At 36.1% G+C, this 15283-nt stretch overlaps 1 protein-coding gene across 7 annotated transcripts in view; it reads left to right on the top strand.

The window, feature by feature from the left end:
- The window catches only part of XRN1 (5'-3' exoribonuclease 1), a 36252-nt gene extending 29167 nt beyond the window's left edge, over nt 1-7085 (top strand). For 3 of the 7 annotated variants that reach the window (XM_057417068.1, XM_057417065.1, XM_057417070.1), the window contains 13 exons: nt 251-476; nt 1075-1167; nt 1848-1943; nt 2182-2296; nt 2829-2893; nt 3283-3393; nt 3748-3873; nt 4191-4347; nt 4659-4837; nt 5092-5205; nt 5287-5404; nt 5711-5862; nt 6069-7085. In XM_057417068.1, coding sequence (XP_057273051.1) covers nt 251-476; nt 1075-1167; nt 1848-1943; nt 2182-2296; nt 2829-2893; nt 3283-3393; nt 3748-3873; nt 4191-4347; nt 4659-4837; nt 5092-5205; nt 5287-5404; nt 5711-5862; nt 6069-6359 — 1843 coding nt within the window. In that variant the 3' untranslated portion in view covers nt 6360-7085. Of the gene's footprint in view, nt 1-250; nt 477-1074; nt 1168-1847; nt 1944-2181; nt 2297-2828; nt 2894-3282; nt 3394-3747; nt 3874-4190; nt 4348-4658; nt 4838-5091; nt 5206-5286; nt 5405-5710; nt 5863-6068 lie in introns of those variants that run through there. The other 4 variants (XM_057417067.1, XM_057417066.1, XM_057417069.1 and 1 more) reach the window with 4 other exon arrangements.
- Nucleotides 7086-15283: the final 8198 nt, after the last annotated feature.

Genomic DNA, 15283 nt, shown 5'->3' with positions numbered 1-15283 from the left:
ACTGTGCTGTAAGAACTCACTCATCTTTAAACTTTCTTTGAGCTCAGTGCTGAAAGGTACAATGTAAACTCAGAGTAGTAGTAATGACTTGTTTTCTGGTTTTGACAGCCAGAGGCCAAAGGAGAGAACAGTGGGATTATCACTCTATAATTCAGTACTGGATACAGTTTTCAGCCTATTAATGTTAAAATATAGTGAAATGTCTATAATTGAACTACATGAAACAGCTGTGTCATTTGCTTGTCTTAAGGTGCTCACCTGCCAGAGGGTATCGTCTGCCATCAAGTGCCTTAATTAACCTGTCTCATGGTAGTCGGTCAGAAATGGGAAATCAAAAACTGACAGCCATAGTTAAACCTCAGCCAGCTGTGAATAACTACAATTCATATGCATCCGATCTGTCATCTGCATGCTCACAAAAAGTGCATCTAGGAGGCCTCAACCATTCTCCTCGCTCCCTTTTTGTTCCTACTCAAGTAAGACTTTTCCTTCGTTTTTACAGAAATGTTTTTTTCCTATAAGCTGAATTATGACCATGGTCATCATCTTCACTGGTACAAACAAAATTCAGTTTTTACATTGGTATGTTAAAAGTAGGATAATCTTTATGAAATGAGTTAATCAAATAATGAGGAGGACAGAAATGTCCTTATTGACAATTGTAGCTCCAGCTGCCTTACCAAGAGACAAATATTTGGTGTGAACAAATACTTTGCTGGGCAGAGATGTAATTGTTCCGTTAAAGCTCTGTTCCAAGTAATTCTTCCTCTAGGCCAAGTTAGTCCATGCTCAGACAGAAAAGACATGATATCCTTGTCAGTTTTGCTTCTTGGTTATGATTTATTTTGTTTGAAAATACAGTAAAAGGGGGGAATTACAGGTGAATTGGGGTTCTCACTAGTTTAATTAAGCTTTACTTTTTAATAAGTGATTTCTTTAAAGAAAATCAGCTGAATTGGTAGCTTCATGTTGCTTATAGGTGTGTTTGAGAAGCACTGTCTCATCCAAAAGAACATTTAAGACAATGATACATGCCTCATTTTTTTTGGTTGTTTTTTTTCTTGCATGATTTAGCAGATGAATGGAAGACAGCATTACAATCTCAGGGCTGAAAATCAGGGCACCTCTAACTCACCCCAGAAAGGATGTGGCAATCAGAAAAACAAAGTGAGTGTTCTGATTCATTTAGTAGTGGATCTGAATGTCTCAATATTTTGGCCCCCTGTTTAAAGTGGCCCCCTTTTCTCATGACTAATAGATAGCTTTGCTTTGTACATCAGATGTTTTAATCCTGATACAAACTGGAGCAGAACTTGTCCCAGTTCTTGAATGAGTATAATATCCTGTGTTGTACTTTTTTAGAGTCTAGATTTTCAAAAGTGTTTTTTTTTACATAGCTGGGCTTCAGTTCTGTGGTAACATACCTATAATGTTATTAAGCAGTTGAGACTGATTGATAAGGCCTTACAAAATAGTATACTAATAATTTAAGAATGCAACCAAATATGAGAGCATGCTTTTAAAACCATTTTGAATTATTGACTGAGTTTAACTATACTCTGAGATAGTAACTTCAGTTAATAACAAAACAAAAGCAATCTCAAGCTAAGATCATTTCTGTTTAATAGTCATTCTTAGGAAAAGATGTTACATAAATACAACCTACCACAATAGCCTATTTCATAAATTATATACGTTTAAGTTCTAGTATCAGTATGAAAATTCCTGCTATCTGAGCACTGTTAGACTTGGACAATTTTCAGAATGTCTTTATATATGATTAGCTGTTCAGAAGTTGGGTTTAAAGCTGCTGAGCTTGTTGGGGGTGTTGTTTCTTGTTTTGTCAGGCACAGAGTAAGCAAGATGATGAATTCTGCAGCATATGGCAGTCACTGCAGAATTCTGGGAAGTCTCACCACATTCAGCAAAACATGCATGAGAAGGTTAGTATATAAACTTTAAACAGATCCCCAGAGTCAAAATGTGAAGGTACTTAATTTTATATGTCAGTTCATTACATCAGAAAACTTTCTAGTTAATGCTACAAATAAATAAATCCTCTGTATGAAAGTCTTGTTACACAGGGTGCACATAGCTGTGGAAGGAGGTAATCATATGGGACTACTATGTAAATAATACGTAAATAGTTTTATGGTTAAGCTTTGATGTTTGAAATCCTAGGGTGCAGTTCTACCTCAGGAAATGAAGCTGGGAACTGGCAATCAGTTCTACAAGCCAGGATTCAATGACAGCAGCTTTAAAGGTCAACAGAGAAAGCAGGAGCCATATAAAAAATGTAAGTACTATAATTAGACACTTTGTTTAGGAAAACTACTTGCTTTAGGTAATCATCTTTGAAATCCTTTTGAGTTTTTGTGGTTATCAACAGAAAATAGTTTACTAGTTACATAAACACTATGTTGCACTTGTTATTGTCAGATAATGCCCTGGTGTGCATACTTGAACCTTTTAATCAAGCTGTTCAGCGTTATTATGATTTTCCACCCATCTGATTATGAAAAAAAAAAGGAAAAAAAACACCAAAAAAAAAGACAAAAAACAAAAGCCAGCAAAACAAACCAATGACATGTCTTTGAAAATTTGCTTATGATCATGTTTGTAGAATATAAAGTTAGATATATTATTGCATATGCTTCATTTTATCCTACAAGAAAAACATGCAGCGAATTACCTGTAAGGTACAAATTCAACATTTGATGCAACCATTCAGATCAGTGCAACTTGGTGTACTTGTACAATTATTTATTTTTTGAGTCTTGATTATTACAGTTTTTAAGAGCATTTCAAAAGAATACATTCTTTTGTAGTTAAAGAAGATTCCAAAGTTACAAGAGGTGAAAGTCAGCCACATAGTAAAATATCAAACAAACAGGTAATTTCTTCTGTACTGAGTAAATGTATTCTTTTCTTTTCATTTTTACTCTAATCTGGTTCATCACTTTACAATTTTCTCTGTAACTGGCATCTTGATTCTTCTACTAGGTAAATTTTATTTTGGAGATTTTTTTTCTCTACAGATTTTATAGACAGAAAGTGAGAGAAAGTGCATAAGATGTATAATGATGATACAAATTATTTTCCTATTCCTGTTAGACTCTAAAAGCTGTGCTGTAATGGCAATACACAAATGCTAGGTTTTTAGTAAGCCGAAATCCTCTAAGAATATTAGCTTATGAAAGCTATTTGTAGATGCATTTCTAATGTGATTGTGTTACAATGAGTAATGGAGTATTCAATAATAAATGCTGCAGTTTATTTCAGAATTTTGCAGGTGTGAATAAGTACAATGTCAAACTTTTGAAGAGGAATGAAAGTCCCAACATGCCTGTAATTCAGAAAGCTGCAGTTGATGGTCCCTGTACAGGTGGAAAGGTAGTATTTAGACATTTGGTTTTCTTGTGCTCTTTGAATAACTTCAGTTTCCAATTCATTTTGTTCCAATTATTCTTGGTTACTTCTGTGCAAATTCATGTTTATAGCAGATACAAGACAAACCTGTGTAGCCTTGGTCATTCTTTAAATTAGTCCTGTATTGGTCAACACTTGCATCTTTTGTATGCAAAACTTGATGCAGTCTTTGGGTATCTGTTCACACTCTGAACAGACATGACAAGCTAAAAGGAAAAAAAAAAAAGTCCTGAATAAGCATAAAAACGTATACCCTTCCTCTTGCATCTGCTTGTAATATCCTAAGTTGATCTATCTTTTTTCTGTATTTGTTTTAAGAAGGACAATGAACTTGAAAGCCTTCTAGCTTCTTTGAAAATTTCCAAAGAAAATGAAGTGCAGACTTATTCCAAGGAAGCAAGAGCTATGAATGAAGAACATCTGTCACCACAATCATTTGCTATGGTCTGTATACTGCAGGATCATTACATTGCAATTTAGCATCTGCTATCTTAGCATCAATACTTCTATTTAAAGTAACTCTGTGAAACCTTATATTGCCTTTTAAACATATTGATGAGCTTTTAATTATCTATTCTAAAAATAAATAAACACATTTGATCATGCTAAGATGCTGTTATCTGTGCTCTGATAAAATGTTTCCTCTGATAGGAAAATAAAAACTCAGATTGGGTTACCGATTATGATATTCAGAGTTAAGTAAAAAGGCAGTGTTACCTGAATGCCAGCATGTCCCTGAATGGTTTATTTTATTTTTAAAGAAAGGAACACAGATGCTCAAAGAGATTTTGAAGATAGATGGCTCTGACCAGGAAACAAAGAATGAAGTAAAAGCCCAAGTTAATGATGTTCCTGCTCCCCCTAGCAGACAAGATTGCCATGGAGCTGCCTTGCAATATAGACAAAGTAAAAAAATGGGTATGTTTGGACATCAGCTCATAGTTCAGAGTTTCACCTTGTAGTGCCATTTTAGAACGCAGCTAACAGTATAGTACTGATTTTCAAAATATCGTAATAAAATGCCCATCTTTTTCAGTTCTGCTTCTTTATTCAGATCTAAAAATCTCTTTATATATAGTGTCCTGGGTTTTGTTCAGCAGATATGAAAATACCAGGAAAAATGAAATATGCTTCTTTACTTTCTGCTAATAGCAGGTTGCTGTCCTTTCAGTGCAGGCAGTGTTTGTGCTACAGCTTTTTTTACTTTTTTTTTTTTCTTCTTTTGACAGCTGCCTATATGAACAAGCCTCATAGCACTGGAGGCCCTCAGAACACACCAGCACTGGAAACTGGAGGTCATCCTTTTGCTTGCCCGCAGCCCGCACTGTCTACTGTTGCTGAACTTTGCCGTATGTGTTCTCTTGTTGGAATGTCGCAACCAGATTTCTCTTTCCTAAAAACACCACAGGTAAAAAGATTTTTCTGGAAAAGTTAAAGTTCTCAACTTTGTTTCAGCTATCCAAACTAGATGATCTATAAAGGTCCCTTCCAACCCTAATAATTATGTGATTCTGTATTAAACATTTGGACTGAAAATCCATCTAAAAATAAATCTTAGCTCCTTTTGTTGCCTTTTTCCAAAACAAACAAACAAATCCTCTGTTTCTCAATTTGTTTGTCAGCAATACAGATTCCCTCAAAAATCTTATCTCATTTTTCTAGACAATGACAGTTTGTCACATAAAATTATCGAATGGTTTGTTGGTTCATGGACCACAGTGTCATTCTGAAGCTGAAGCAAAGGAGAAAGCTGCGTTTTTTGCTTTACAGCGTTTGGTGAGTATGCAAAGGATCTTTTAACATCTGTATCTCTGTTGCATTGTGTCTGTTTGTGATCCTTCGGTTCCTCCTTCATAGAGCTCTATAGGAGTAAACTTCCCTTCGCCTCCAGCTCCACCAGTGTTTCCAAGTTATCAGCCACTGGGAGTTCCTGTGCCACCTGGATCTATTCCTCCAGTATTTGCACAACCCACTGGTAAGTATACTAATACAGTTCACTCCGATAAGGATGTGAAGATGCTAAGTTACATGTACTCTGAAATGCAGATGCGACTTAGTGCTCTTAACTGTGCTGTCATCTAGGTGTAGTCCTGTCAAAGCAGAAATATTTGGTATTTTTTTATTTGATAATAAATAAATACCTATTTTCAAGTAAACATGAATAATATGTGGCTTTATTGAAACAACATGCAGACAAATGTAGTTGGTATACTTTTGGGGTCTTTGGGAGTTAGTATCCTCTTTTTGAGGAGAGCGAGCTAAAAGTTACTTGTTTTCACAGCTAATATAATGCCTTCATCGTCTCACATGTTTGGTCCAGTGTCCTGGGGAACTCCAGTGCCTAAACATTATTATCCTGGCTCCTACCCGGGAAATGTATCTCTTGCAGGAACTATACCTGTTGGTTCTCACAACCAGTTTATACCTCTGCAGGTAAGATTGTTTGTGGGTTTGTTTTAATATTCTGTTTCTGTAAAAAAAAAATGTGCCTACATGATGACTGAAAGAATACCTGGGCTATGAAGCGCTTTTTAGGATTAGAAAATTATTTCTAAAATTGTACGCATGTTTTCTAAATGTGGAATATTTGCAGGTTTCTGAGAATGCATTCTGTTAAATAATATTTATTTCATTTAAAGGTAACTAAAAAAAGGGCTGCCAGCAAGAAAAACTTTGAGCACAAGGAGTTTCAGAGTTTCCCTCAAGCTGCACCACTAAAGAATGAACAGCCAGTGTCTTCTGACCACACTCAGCAAGACAGTTCTTCAGCTCCTTTAAAATCTCCTCAAGCTGCTCAATCAACTGTTTCATTTCAAGACAATGTGGCTGCTCCAAGAGTTCCTCATAACAAATCAACACCAAACACTTCCAGCAAGCGAAAGTCAAGAAAGCTGGCTGTCAATTTTGGGGCACCAAAATCTTCCGAATAAATATGGTAGCTAGGTGTATACTGTTTTCAGCTCTTCCCCCACTGTTACGTTCTGTCATTTAAAAAAATCAGAAAGCTCTATTAAAAAGACCAGCCACTTTAAGTATAATATAGAGAAAAATGCATTTTTTTGCTATGATTTTCAGGTTGTTATGAAAACTATAAAAAAATTATATTGAACCTTGATTGCTTTGACTTAGAATAGCAAAAGCTAGGAAATGCTGAGTTAAGGTTACCATGTCATCAATTGTGCCTAGGTTTCTAAACAGTGGCTTACAGACTATACCAGGTAAGCAGCAATAACAGTGGCAACCTCAATTCAGAATTGCCATGCTTTTTGGGAGGGATATGGAACGGTAATAAGTTGGGCATCTAACATTGCTTTAGTATGACACTTATCTTCTAGCTTATTTTTAAATAGTGTAATAGGACAGAAAGGAAAAAATGATTTAAATGCAGCTTTTATATTGGCTCTCCAGGTCCTTCTGAGTTGAATCAGGGAGACTAAAACCTAACTACAGTAGAGCTGCCAAATTTGCTTTAACTGTGAACTATAGGTTTTTATATCAGGGCAAAAACTTTCCAACTTTCCAAATGTAGGTATTACTGTCTCTCTAGTATTAGAGTGGCAAAAAGTGGTTGCTGATGCAGAACCTGTTTCAGGAGATGAATTTATAGGATGAATTAAAAAAAAATACAGATCTGTAAAATAGAGACCACTTTGGTAATGTACATTTAATTATATTTTTTTTTAATTAGCAGTATTATCAATGTCATTGTTTTCTGATGATAAAATAGCACAGATATTTACTACAGATCTACAGAGCCTCCTAAAGTGTTAGTGATACCCTGATTTGGTATTTTTTTTTCTAAAGCAGAAAAATGGCCAGAGTTTAATGATGTCCGTGTGTGTACATAGCTGTCAAAGTTGTGATTACTTAGTGTCCATTTCTCTGTGTAAGAGCCTGCACCCTGAAAACTTCTCTGTGGTGGGTTATTTTTCTTTTTTTGTTGCTAGTGACTTTTAATATTTATTTTTCGGTTTCGGGATAGAAGTTCTCTGTAGTAAAATTAAATTATCATTATTATGTTCCATAAGAATATTCAGGCAAAAGGTTGACCTGTGTGTTTGGAGGGAGTTCTGCTGTAAAAGTAGCTCCGTCATTCTTGGTTTACATAGGAAAAATGAAGGCTCGAAGGTGCCTGTACCATTTTTAACCCACAAGTACCCTTCTTCCTGACATTAAGAAGAAATCTTCCATCTAATTAGTGATTCATTTTGTTTCCTCCAGGCAGGTTTCATGTTGGATCTACAAGCCTGCAGATTTTCTTTCAGTTCTCCTACCTTGTGCTTTGCCTCCATTTCTTGGTGTAGTACCAAGTTTCACACTGTTATTGTGGTATAGGATTTTTTTAATATTGATTTCTCTGAAACAGTTGTTGCCTCAGCAGTGTTTGTAGAATAGCAGCAAGCTGCAGGATCACAGAGGTAAAAACAAGGTTAAGAAATTTTATTTCATTTTCCTTGGTATCACAAACCTTGTAGAATAGTCTGTATGCAGTCTTAAAATATATTTTGTTCTCTCTATATCCATCTAGTCTCAAGAGGGTTTGAAAGCATATTCTGTGAAGAGAAAGCGATTTATTTTCATTAGCAACATGAGACTGCCATGGTGCAGACATGCCAATATTTTGGAATTTTTTATGAGAAGTTATGAGACACAGACATTGTTCCCCCATATCTTAAGTGAGCTATCTGACCATCAGAGAAAAGATCTGTTTAGAAGTTTTTATGATGGAGAGGACACTATGTTAAGTTCTAGCATTGCAGAACTGTGACATATCTGGGTAGTCAATTTATGCACATCTTTTAGAAACAAAGTTATGAAGGACACTGTACTCATCACTGGTAAACACAGCAACTTTTATTACTAATTACGTCTGACTAAGACTTCCTCTTCAAGTAGAATTGCTATGTTTACTATATATAGCTGATTAAACACTTTATTGTGTAGCTGCTGCATCTTGGATTAGTCCCTGGTTTTTAGTTTATATATTCTATGATGCTGATTGCCTGGTGCCCAGTTAATTACAGTTTTACATGTCCTGCTAGATGTGACATCTGCATTGATCTATGCCATGTCCCCTATGATTTCAGTTTTATATTTTAACAAGGTGACTATGTTTAATTCATACAGATATAAATTTAAGCATTTGTTTTTCTCATAGATATAAAGTATTTTGTAAGCACTGGAGTTTTTCATTAGATCTTATACAGAGCAGTATTTTACTAAAAATCCAAAAGGGAAGACTTTTATGTGCACGTTTTTGTAGTTTCTGATTTTTTTAAAATAACTTTTCATTGTTTATCTGCCAAGTGAAATGTTTTAAATTTGCATATGAATGGATACAGAATGTATTTTTTGTGCTGTTTAGTGTTAAGTGTGCGTTTGCAGATTTTTAGCATGTAGCTGCACAAAGGACTGTGCAAAGATATTTTCAAATATGAATATATGATATACTGAAGGAAAAAATTCATGAAAGCTAAATGCTATATAAAACTTTAATGCAATAGTATAATTTTATAAATTGTGTCTGTGTCTGCTTGGATTAAATATTGAAACAAGAAGCATCATTTATTTTCACTGCTTTATTTCCAAATACTATATGGGACCTTCTGTAAGCTCCAAACCAAAACTTTTAAGACAGAAATTAAATATCATGAAGTCCAGTTTCAGTGATTCTCAGAAGCAGCAACTGCCCACCTCTGAGCTGTTTCTTGGTGGCTTTTAACTGCTATTCAGTTAAAGATGCGAAGTTTGTTGAAAAGGTTGTTGGTTACTTTGCAGTTAAAAGCATTTAACTAGATACTGATCTTTCAAAATTTCTTCCCCTCTGTTACCCACTGGATTTATTAAATTGCTGTAGGAAGGGCAGGAGGATTAATTTCCAGCAAGTTTGGTCCTAGTGGTTCTTAACGTAAGTGCAAAACCAGGTCATGACTTATAAGTAGGAGGAGCCATGGATACCTGGGAATATTTGTACATCTTTTTCTGTACCTGGAGCATAACGCTATGCTGAGGTTTTTGCTAGAGTAGGGTAAGAATAGTCACCTCATTCGTAACAAGGCTTCTGAATGAAGCATAATGACAAACTTGACTAAAACCAGTGTAATGTGTTTGAATTTGAGACAAATGGCAAGTTAGATTTCATAATTAATTTCCTTATCCCCAAGAATAGCAGATTTTTTTTAAATGCAGTATTGCCAAATTAGTGTTGATAGATTTTTGGTTTTGATAGATTATGTTAAACAGGGTAAATAAACTTGCCTTTGTATTGTGTATACCATGTGCTGAATTTTGTTCTCTTAAATCAGTTATCTCTAAGATTATGTTCAAACTCTACTTGTCCTCTTCTAAAGCATAATGAACACTTTAGTCATGTCAGTTAATTTGTAGTATCTTTGTGAGTTTTTAACTTTGCTAAACTCTGTCTTTTGCCAACTGCAGCACCATCTTTTCAGGTAGAGAGATGTTATTTTAATTCTCATAGATTATTGTGTGAATCAGCTTGTTTAAAGCAACTGGCATAAAGAATGGAGTACACCCTTAGCATGACCAGCTGCTGAAACTTTGTGTAACAATATTTCGTATAGAACATCTGCTTGGTATATACTTTCAGGTCATATTACTCAACATGAAGATATCAAGATACAATCTTGTATTTCTTAAGCTGTCTTCAAATTATTAGTCAATAGACTTAAGTACTGCTGTTATCCTGCATGGCAAGTTCTGCCTCGTTACTTTTCCCATTTCCGTAAATAGCACAAAAGGAAATTAAAACAAATTAAGGGATAACTTTAAAATATATCAATTTGTGTGTAATAAATGTTGCATGGACACTCACATTCAAAAATTAAGTTACTTTTGTTCAATTTAGTTTAGTTCATCAGATCTGTGACAGTGAGGAATCCCAAAGAATGAATGGTTACTTACAGTAAAGGGTTTGGTTTTTTTTTATTCTTTTTATTTGAGATGTGATCTCCAAATCTTTTCCGTAATCAGCCTTCCTTACTACTGAGAGACAGTTATGTTCTTCTGTTTCTGTCTCTGGAAAGGGGACACAGTGACACCAAGGGCATAAGTACAGTCGGACACAGTGACACCAAGGGCATAAGTACAGTCTGAATATACACTCTTGGCCAAAAGAACCCAAATTCAGGTGCATGAGGACCCAGGAATTTTGAGACTGTAACTGATACATATTTTGAAGAATTGGATATCATTAGGTAAGTAGCTGTTGTTTATTACCGAAAGAATCCATGGCTCCAGCAGCAGTTCTTTATTGCTGCCAATTTTTGATGCAGTGTTTACTCTTATTTTTTTGTAATTTACGAATTTCTTGTTTCATTTCTGCTTTGAAAGGTGGTACAAATCAAAGAGAATGAAGGAGTTGCAGTGCCATCAAGTGCAAGCAGTAAACCTGAAAGGACAGAGAAGACATTTTTCATTAAAACTTACTTTTTTTTCTTCCTAGTAAAACTTTGTAATCGTTACCGCATCAGCAATGCTTTATGAAAGTTGATAATCACCCTTAGTCCTGTATTTTGTGTAACTGCAAGAAAAAGGCTGGCAATCAAAAGTCAAAATGTAATTTCTGTGCATGTAACAATAGCAATAAATTACTATACTTGCTATATATGTATAAAATTAGAAGTTGTCAACTATCATTTTGAGGGTACAGGGTGAAACAAGAACTGTGATTCCAGTGCAAGTAAGTGCTCTCTTTTAGAGTAACCTATGCATGGTTTAGATTTAGCACTAATTTGTGATAGAATGTGATACCTACTATTAGATCCTGATGTTTCTTCCAGTGCGTATTTCTTTGAAACAGCTGAAATGCTCTGTCAGTTGCTGAAACTTAACTCAGCAGGGTAAATGGAGAGTGGTGTAGAGTTTACAGCCTCTGAGTTTACTGAGACTATGCTGAGATCATTTGTTCTTCTAAATTTTTCTGTGGGTTTCCTTCCCCTTGCTTTATTTTTTAACTCTCCTTCCTTCTTCCTCCTTTCCCCCACCCCCGGGCCTAATGGCTAGGTCGTATTGAAACTATAATTCTTAAGTGCCTTTATTCCCTGTAGCCTCTAGTACATCCATTCTCTTGTTCCTCGTTTCATTGATGGCAATTTCCCTCTCTCTGCTCTTAGAGATTGATTTTCAGACTTTGAAATCAATGTTCTTTTAAACAGCTGTTCAGTCCTGGATTTTCTAGGTATAAATGATCATTCATTGCATGTGTATATACAAGCATATATATATATATATACACACAAATATGGGATTCAGTCTCTTATTTTCTTAAAGCTGCTCATAGTTTTGTCTTTTTTAGTCCATATAGTAATTCCTTAAGAGCATCCAAAGGATGACAGACATTATCTTGTATATACTCCCTGCACATGTCCAAATGTAGGTATTACTTGGGATGGGTTAAAAGCACAAGCAAATAATGAAACATTAACATAGTAAATACTTACTTCACTTTGGTAGATAAATTCTTGGCTTAAAACTTGATAGTCCTGAAGTCCACCTCATTCTCTGTCAAAGGTTACTTCTGTCACAGAGCTTGCAGAAAGGAAGGACTTCTTGTGCCTCAGACATGATGCAAAACGTCGTGTATGTGGGCACAGTTTTGATGTGCAGTTGTGTAGTGAAAATGCTGGCTTAACCAGTCTTCTTGTTTCCACTGGATCATGCCAAACTGTATCACCACATTATGAACTATGTAAAGGAATTAATCTGATTGAAACTCTTTCCCCATGTTATTTTTCAGCCTGCTAATTCACTGTGGAGCCACAAGAGCAACTGGGTTGGTACAACTGTTAACAGTGTGAGGGCAGGATGATATAGCAAGAGTGGAACTGCTTAGGAAACATCCCATCATTGCCTAAAACTCGGATCACCCGTGAAGCTGACAGGCTAGACTAACTGATGTCATTGTGTGCGCTTTTGTCTGTTGACTTCAAGGATAGTGGTAAATTCTGGCAGGAGTACAGGAGGAACTGCTGAGAATGGTCATATGCTAAATTATTGCAACAAAATTTGTCAATTTTGGGCAGTCTGTTAGGTTTCCAGGAAAGGCTTACTGAATAATATATGTGAACTGCACCAACCAAAGGAGCAGTAGACGTTAGAGGGTTCTTTTTTAAATGCAAACTGATTAAAGGACCCAGAGGTCAGTGCTTTCGTAAGGTTAAAACTTGTTACAGTGGTAGAGCTAAGGAAGTGGATAAAATGGTAAGTAAGAGTTTGATGAAAGAGAAGGATAGATGCATCTTGACAAAATACAGTTTAAGAAGGAAAGTTAAAGGAAAAATGTTCTTTACAAGTTATGGATCTTGCTCTCCTAGATTTCAGTAGCTGGAATTCCTGTTAGCACTGCCAGTGGCAAGTTTGATTCAGACTGGAAGGCTGGGGTGAGTGAAGAGGTTCCTATATATCAGACACAACAGAATGCACCTGAGAATACATTTATTTAAAAGAAAAAATACAGCTATTCCAAATAAAATTTAATTAATAATTTGGAAATTTGAATTAATAATCTAGTCCTAGAAAATGTCATGGTTTTCTTCTAGTAACTAGGTCTACTGGATCTGCAGCACTCCCATCTCTCAAGGCCTATTTTAACCTGGATAATGGGGCAAACCCCTTTTGCTCGGCATCATCCTCAAAAATGCACATGTGGCTGACTGAAACATGCTGTGCATGGTGATGTTGCTTACAAGTATTCAATATATGTTGCTGATGGTACGAGTTTTGGCATTGCTACCAGCTATGATCTTGTCTCTGATGTTCTGCCATTTGGTTAGTTTTATTTAATAACTCCTTCCTTTGCTACAGCATTGGACAGGTCCCTGGAGTGCCTCCACTCCTTCATTTGGTTTGATATTCCAGTAAAAGATAAGACTGGTCATGCCTTCCAGAGAAATAGAGGATTTCAGCAGAGAAGATGCAGAAGTATGGGACATAATGTTGCTGTGATGGGTATGTGTCCCCAGATGTGTGAATTCTCTGTCTTCTGAACAGTGGAAATGGCACCTACATGCTCTCACTCAAACAGGAAGACTAGGGTGTAGTAGAACTTACACAGGCTCATTATCAGTGTTGCAGTGCTGTGTAAGAGATGTGAAGATGAAGATTTGAAGATCTTCACTTCAAATTGAGTATTTATTGTTTGTGCTGAGATGAACTTGGGCTTTTATCCCTGTGACAGGTTTGCCTAGACAAAGAGTGCCTGTGTGGGAATGATATTTATGACAAAGTAACATCAGCTTGTGCCACATAAGTCATGTATGGACAAGCTGTGCATGTCTGAAAACCCGTTGCCTCCTCTATTGCATTGTTTTTATTATATTGCAAACAGAACAATAATGTAAAATTTCGTAAGCCTCATAAATTGAGCAATTTAATACAATGCTATATAACTGAGACTACGCATGGACTGCAACTGTGCAAGCTGGTTCATACTATATTCTCCCAGTGCATATACAGTGTTCCTTTTCAAGATGCATCTAAATTCTTATTATTGCATGAAGAAATTGGCTTATCTGCACTTCCATGCAATACAGTGAATCAGAGGGGTATGTATTTATTATATTAACAGGTTGTAAAAGAAAAACATGTGCACTTCCATTTTCTTCTGGAAGTTTTGCTTCACCTTCCAGGGAGATGGGATGTATTGATACTGTAAAAACATAAAAGATGTCTGGATGCATTTTCCCAATTTTACTTTAAGCTTCTTACTTTTTGAATGTTTGCAGTGGTTTTAGCTTTTTACACCAGTTGAACATGTTTAAACTTATTTGGGGAGTGTTCTTCAGCAGTTCTGAAGAATTATTATTTATTGAAATTAACAGAATAATTAAATGAGTTTAAAGAAGAATAATCAGATACAAAATACCTACTGCCTTTCTCTAACAAGTACTAGGTGCATGTCAAGAGATAATAACTTGTCAGGTTACAGTCAGAATATAGAAGTCAAAAGATGACAACTTTTTAATGGGTTGTTGCTTAGCAGGGAGAGGTAAAGCAGCCCTTCCTTGGCTTCAGCTTTCACATGCCTTCAGTTCCCTGTGATCCAAACCTTTGTCCCAGTGACCTCTGAGACTGCCATGTGAGGCAGGGAGCCTCTCCTTCACGTGGCTTTCACTGTCCTTAGTATTCCTGGTTTAAAGGTCCAATATCATCAGACTGTTCCTCATAGTGCAACATTTTGTAAGAGAGGCCAAAACCAGAAGCGCAAGGGGATATATTTTTTTAAAGATTTTTGCTTTTCCTGCTCTAATTAACTGAGTAAAGACACATTGACTAATTCTTCTAATTAAATTGGGGTTAAAAACTAAACTCCAGTTTGGGGGTGAGCATCCTGAATTTTATTGCTTACCTAAGAATATTTCTGGTTATTCCCATTTAAAAACCTCCACCCCATCTAAGAGCCATAAAGGCACATTTCTGGCTCCAGTTCTGTTCCAACAGTAATTTTAAACGTGGTTGCTTCTCTGAGAGAAAAGGACGGCACAGGACAAGCACTGCTGCTGAAGACTTTGTGTAATTATATACAGTTTGTTCACTGATGCGTACTGCCTTCAGCATCAAATCTCAGGAGCGACCATGCTTAGTTGTCCACCGTGCCCCTACTTAACATTTTTCCGTGTGGCACACTTGAAAGGGGGAATTGGGTTTAGGCACCATGTTCACTTAGTATGAGCACCGGTCCTGGGTTCAGCTTAAACGGACATGACAGCACCATGCAGAAACATTCCGGTGGTACTTTTTGAATTCTGACTTTTAGAAACCTTTTAACCTTAAGTGTTCGTTTAAAAGCCTTCTGGGTGCATTTGGTAAACGTATATAAAGCTGCACTGTCTGG

This window comes from Pezoporus wallicus, unplaced genomic scaffold, assembly GCF_028554395.1.
Source record: "Pezoporus wallicus isolate ANWC-B61680 ecotype Strahan unplaced genomic scaffold, APGP_CSIRO_Pwel_v1 contig_360, whole genome shotgun sequence".
NCBI classification, from domain to species: Eukaryota; Metazoa; Chordata; class Aves; order Psittaciformes; family Psittacidae; genus Pezoporus; species Pezoporus wallicus.
This window is presented reverse-complemented; position numbering and strand designations above follow the sequence as displayed.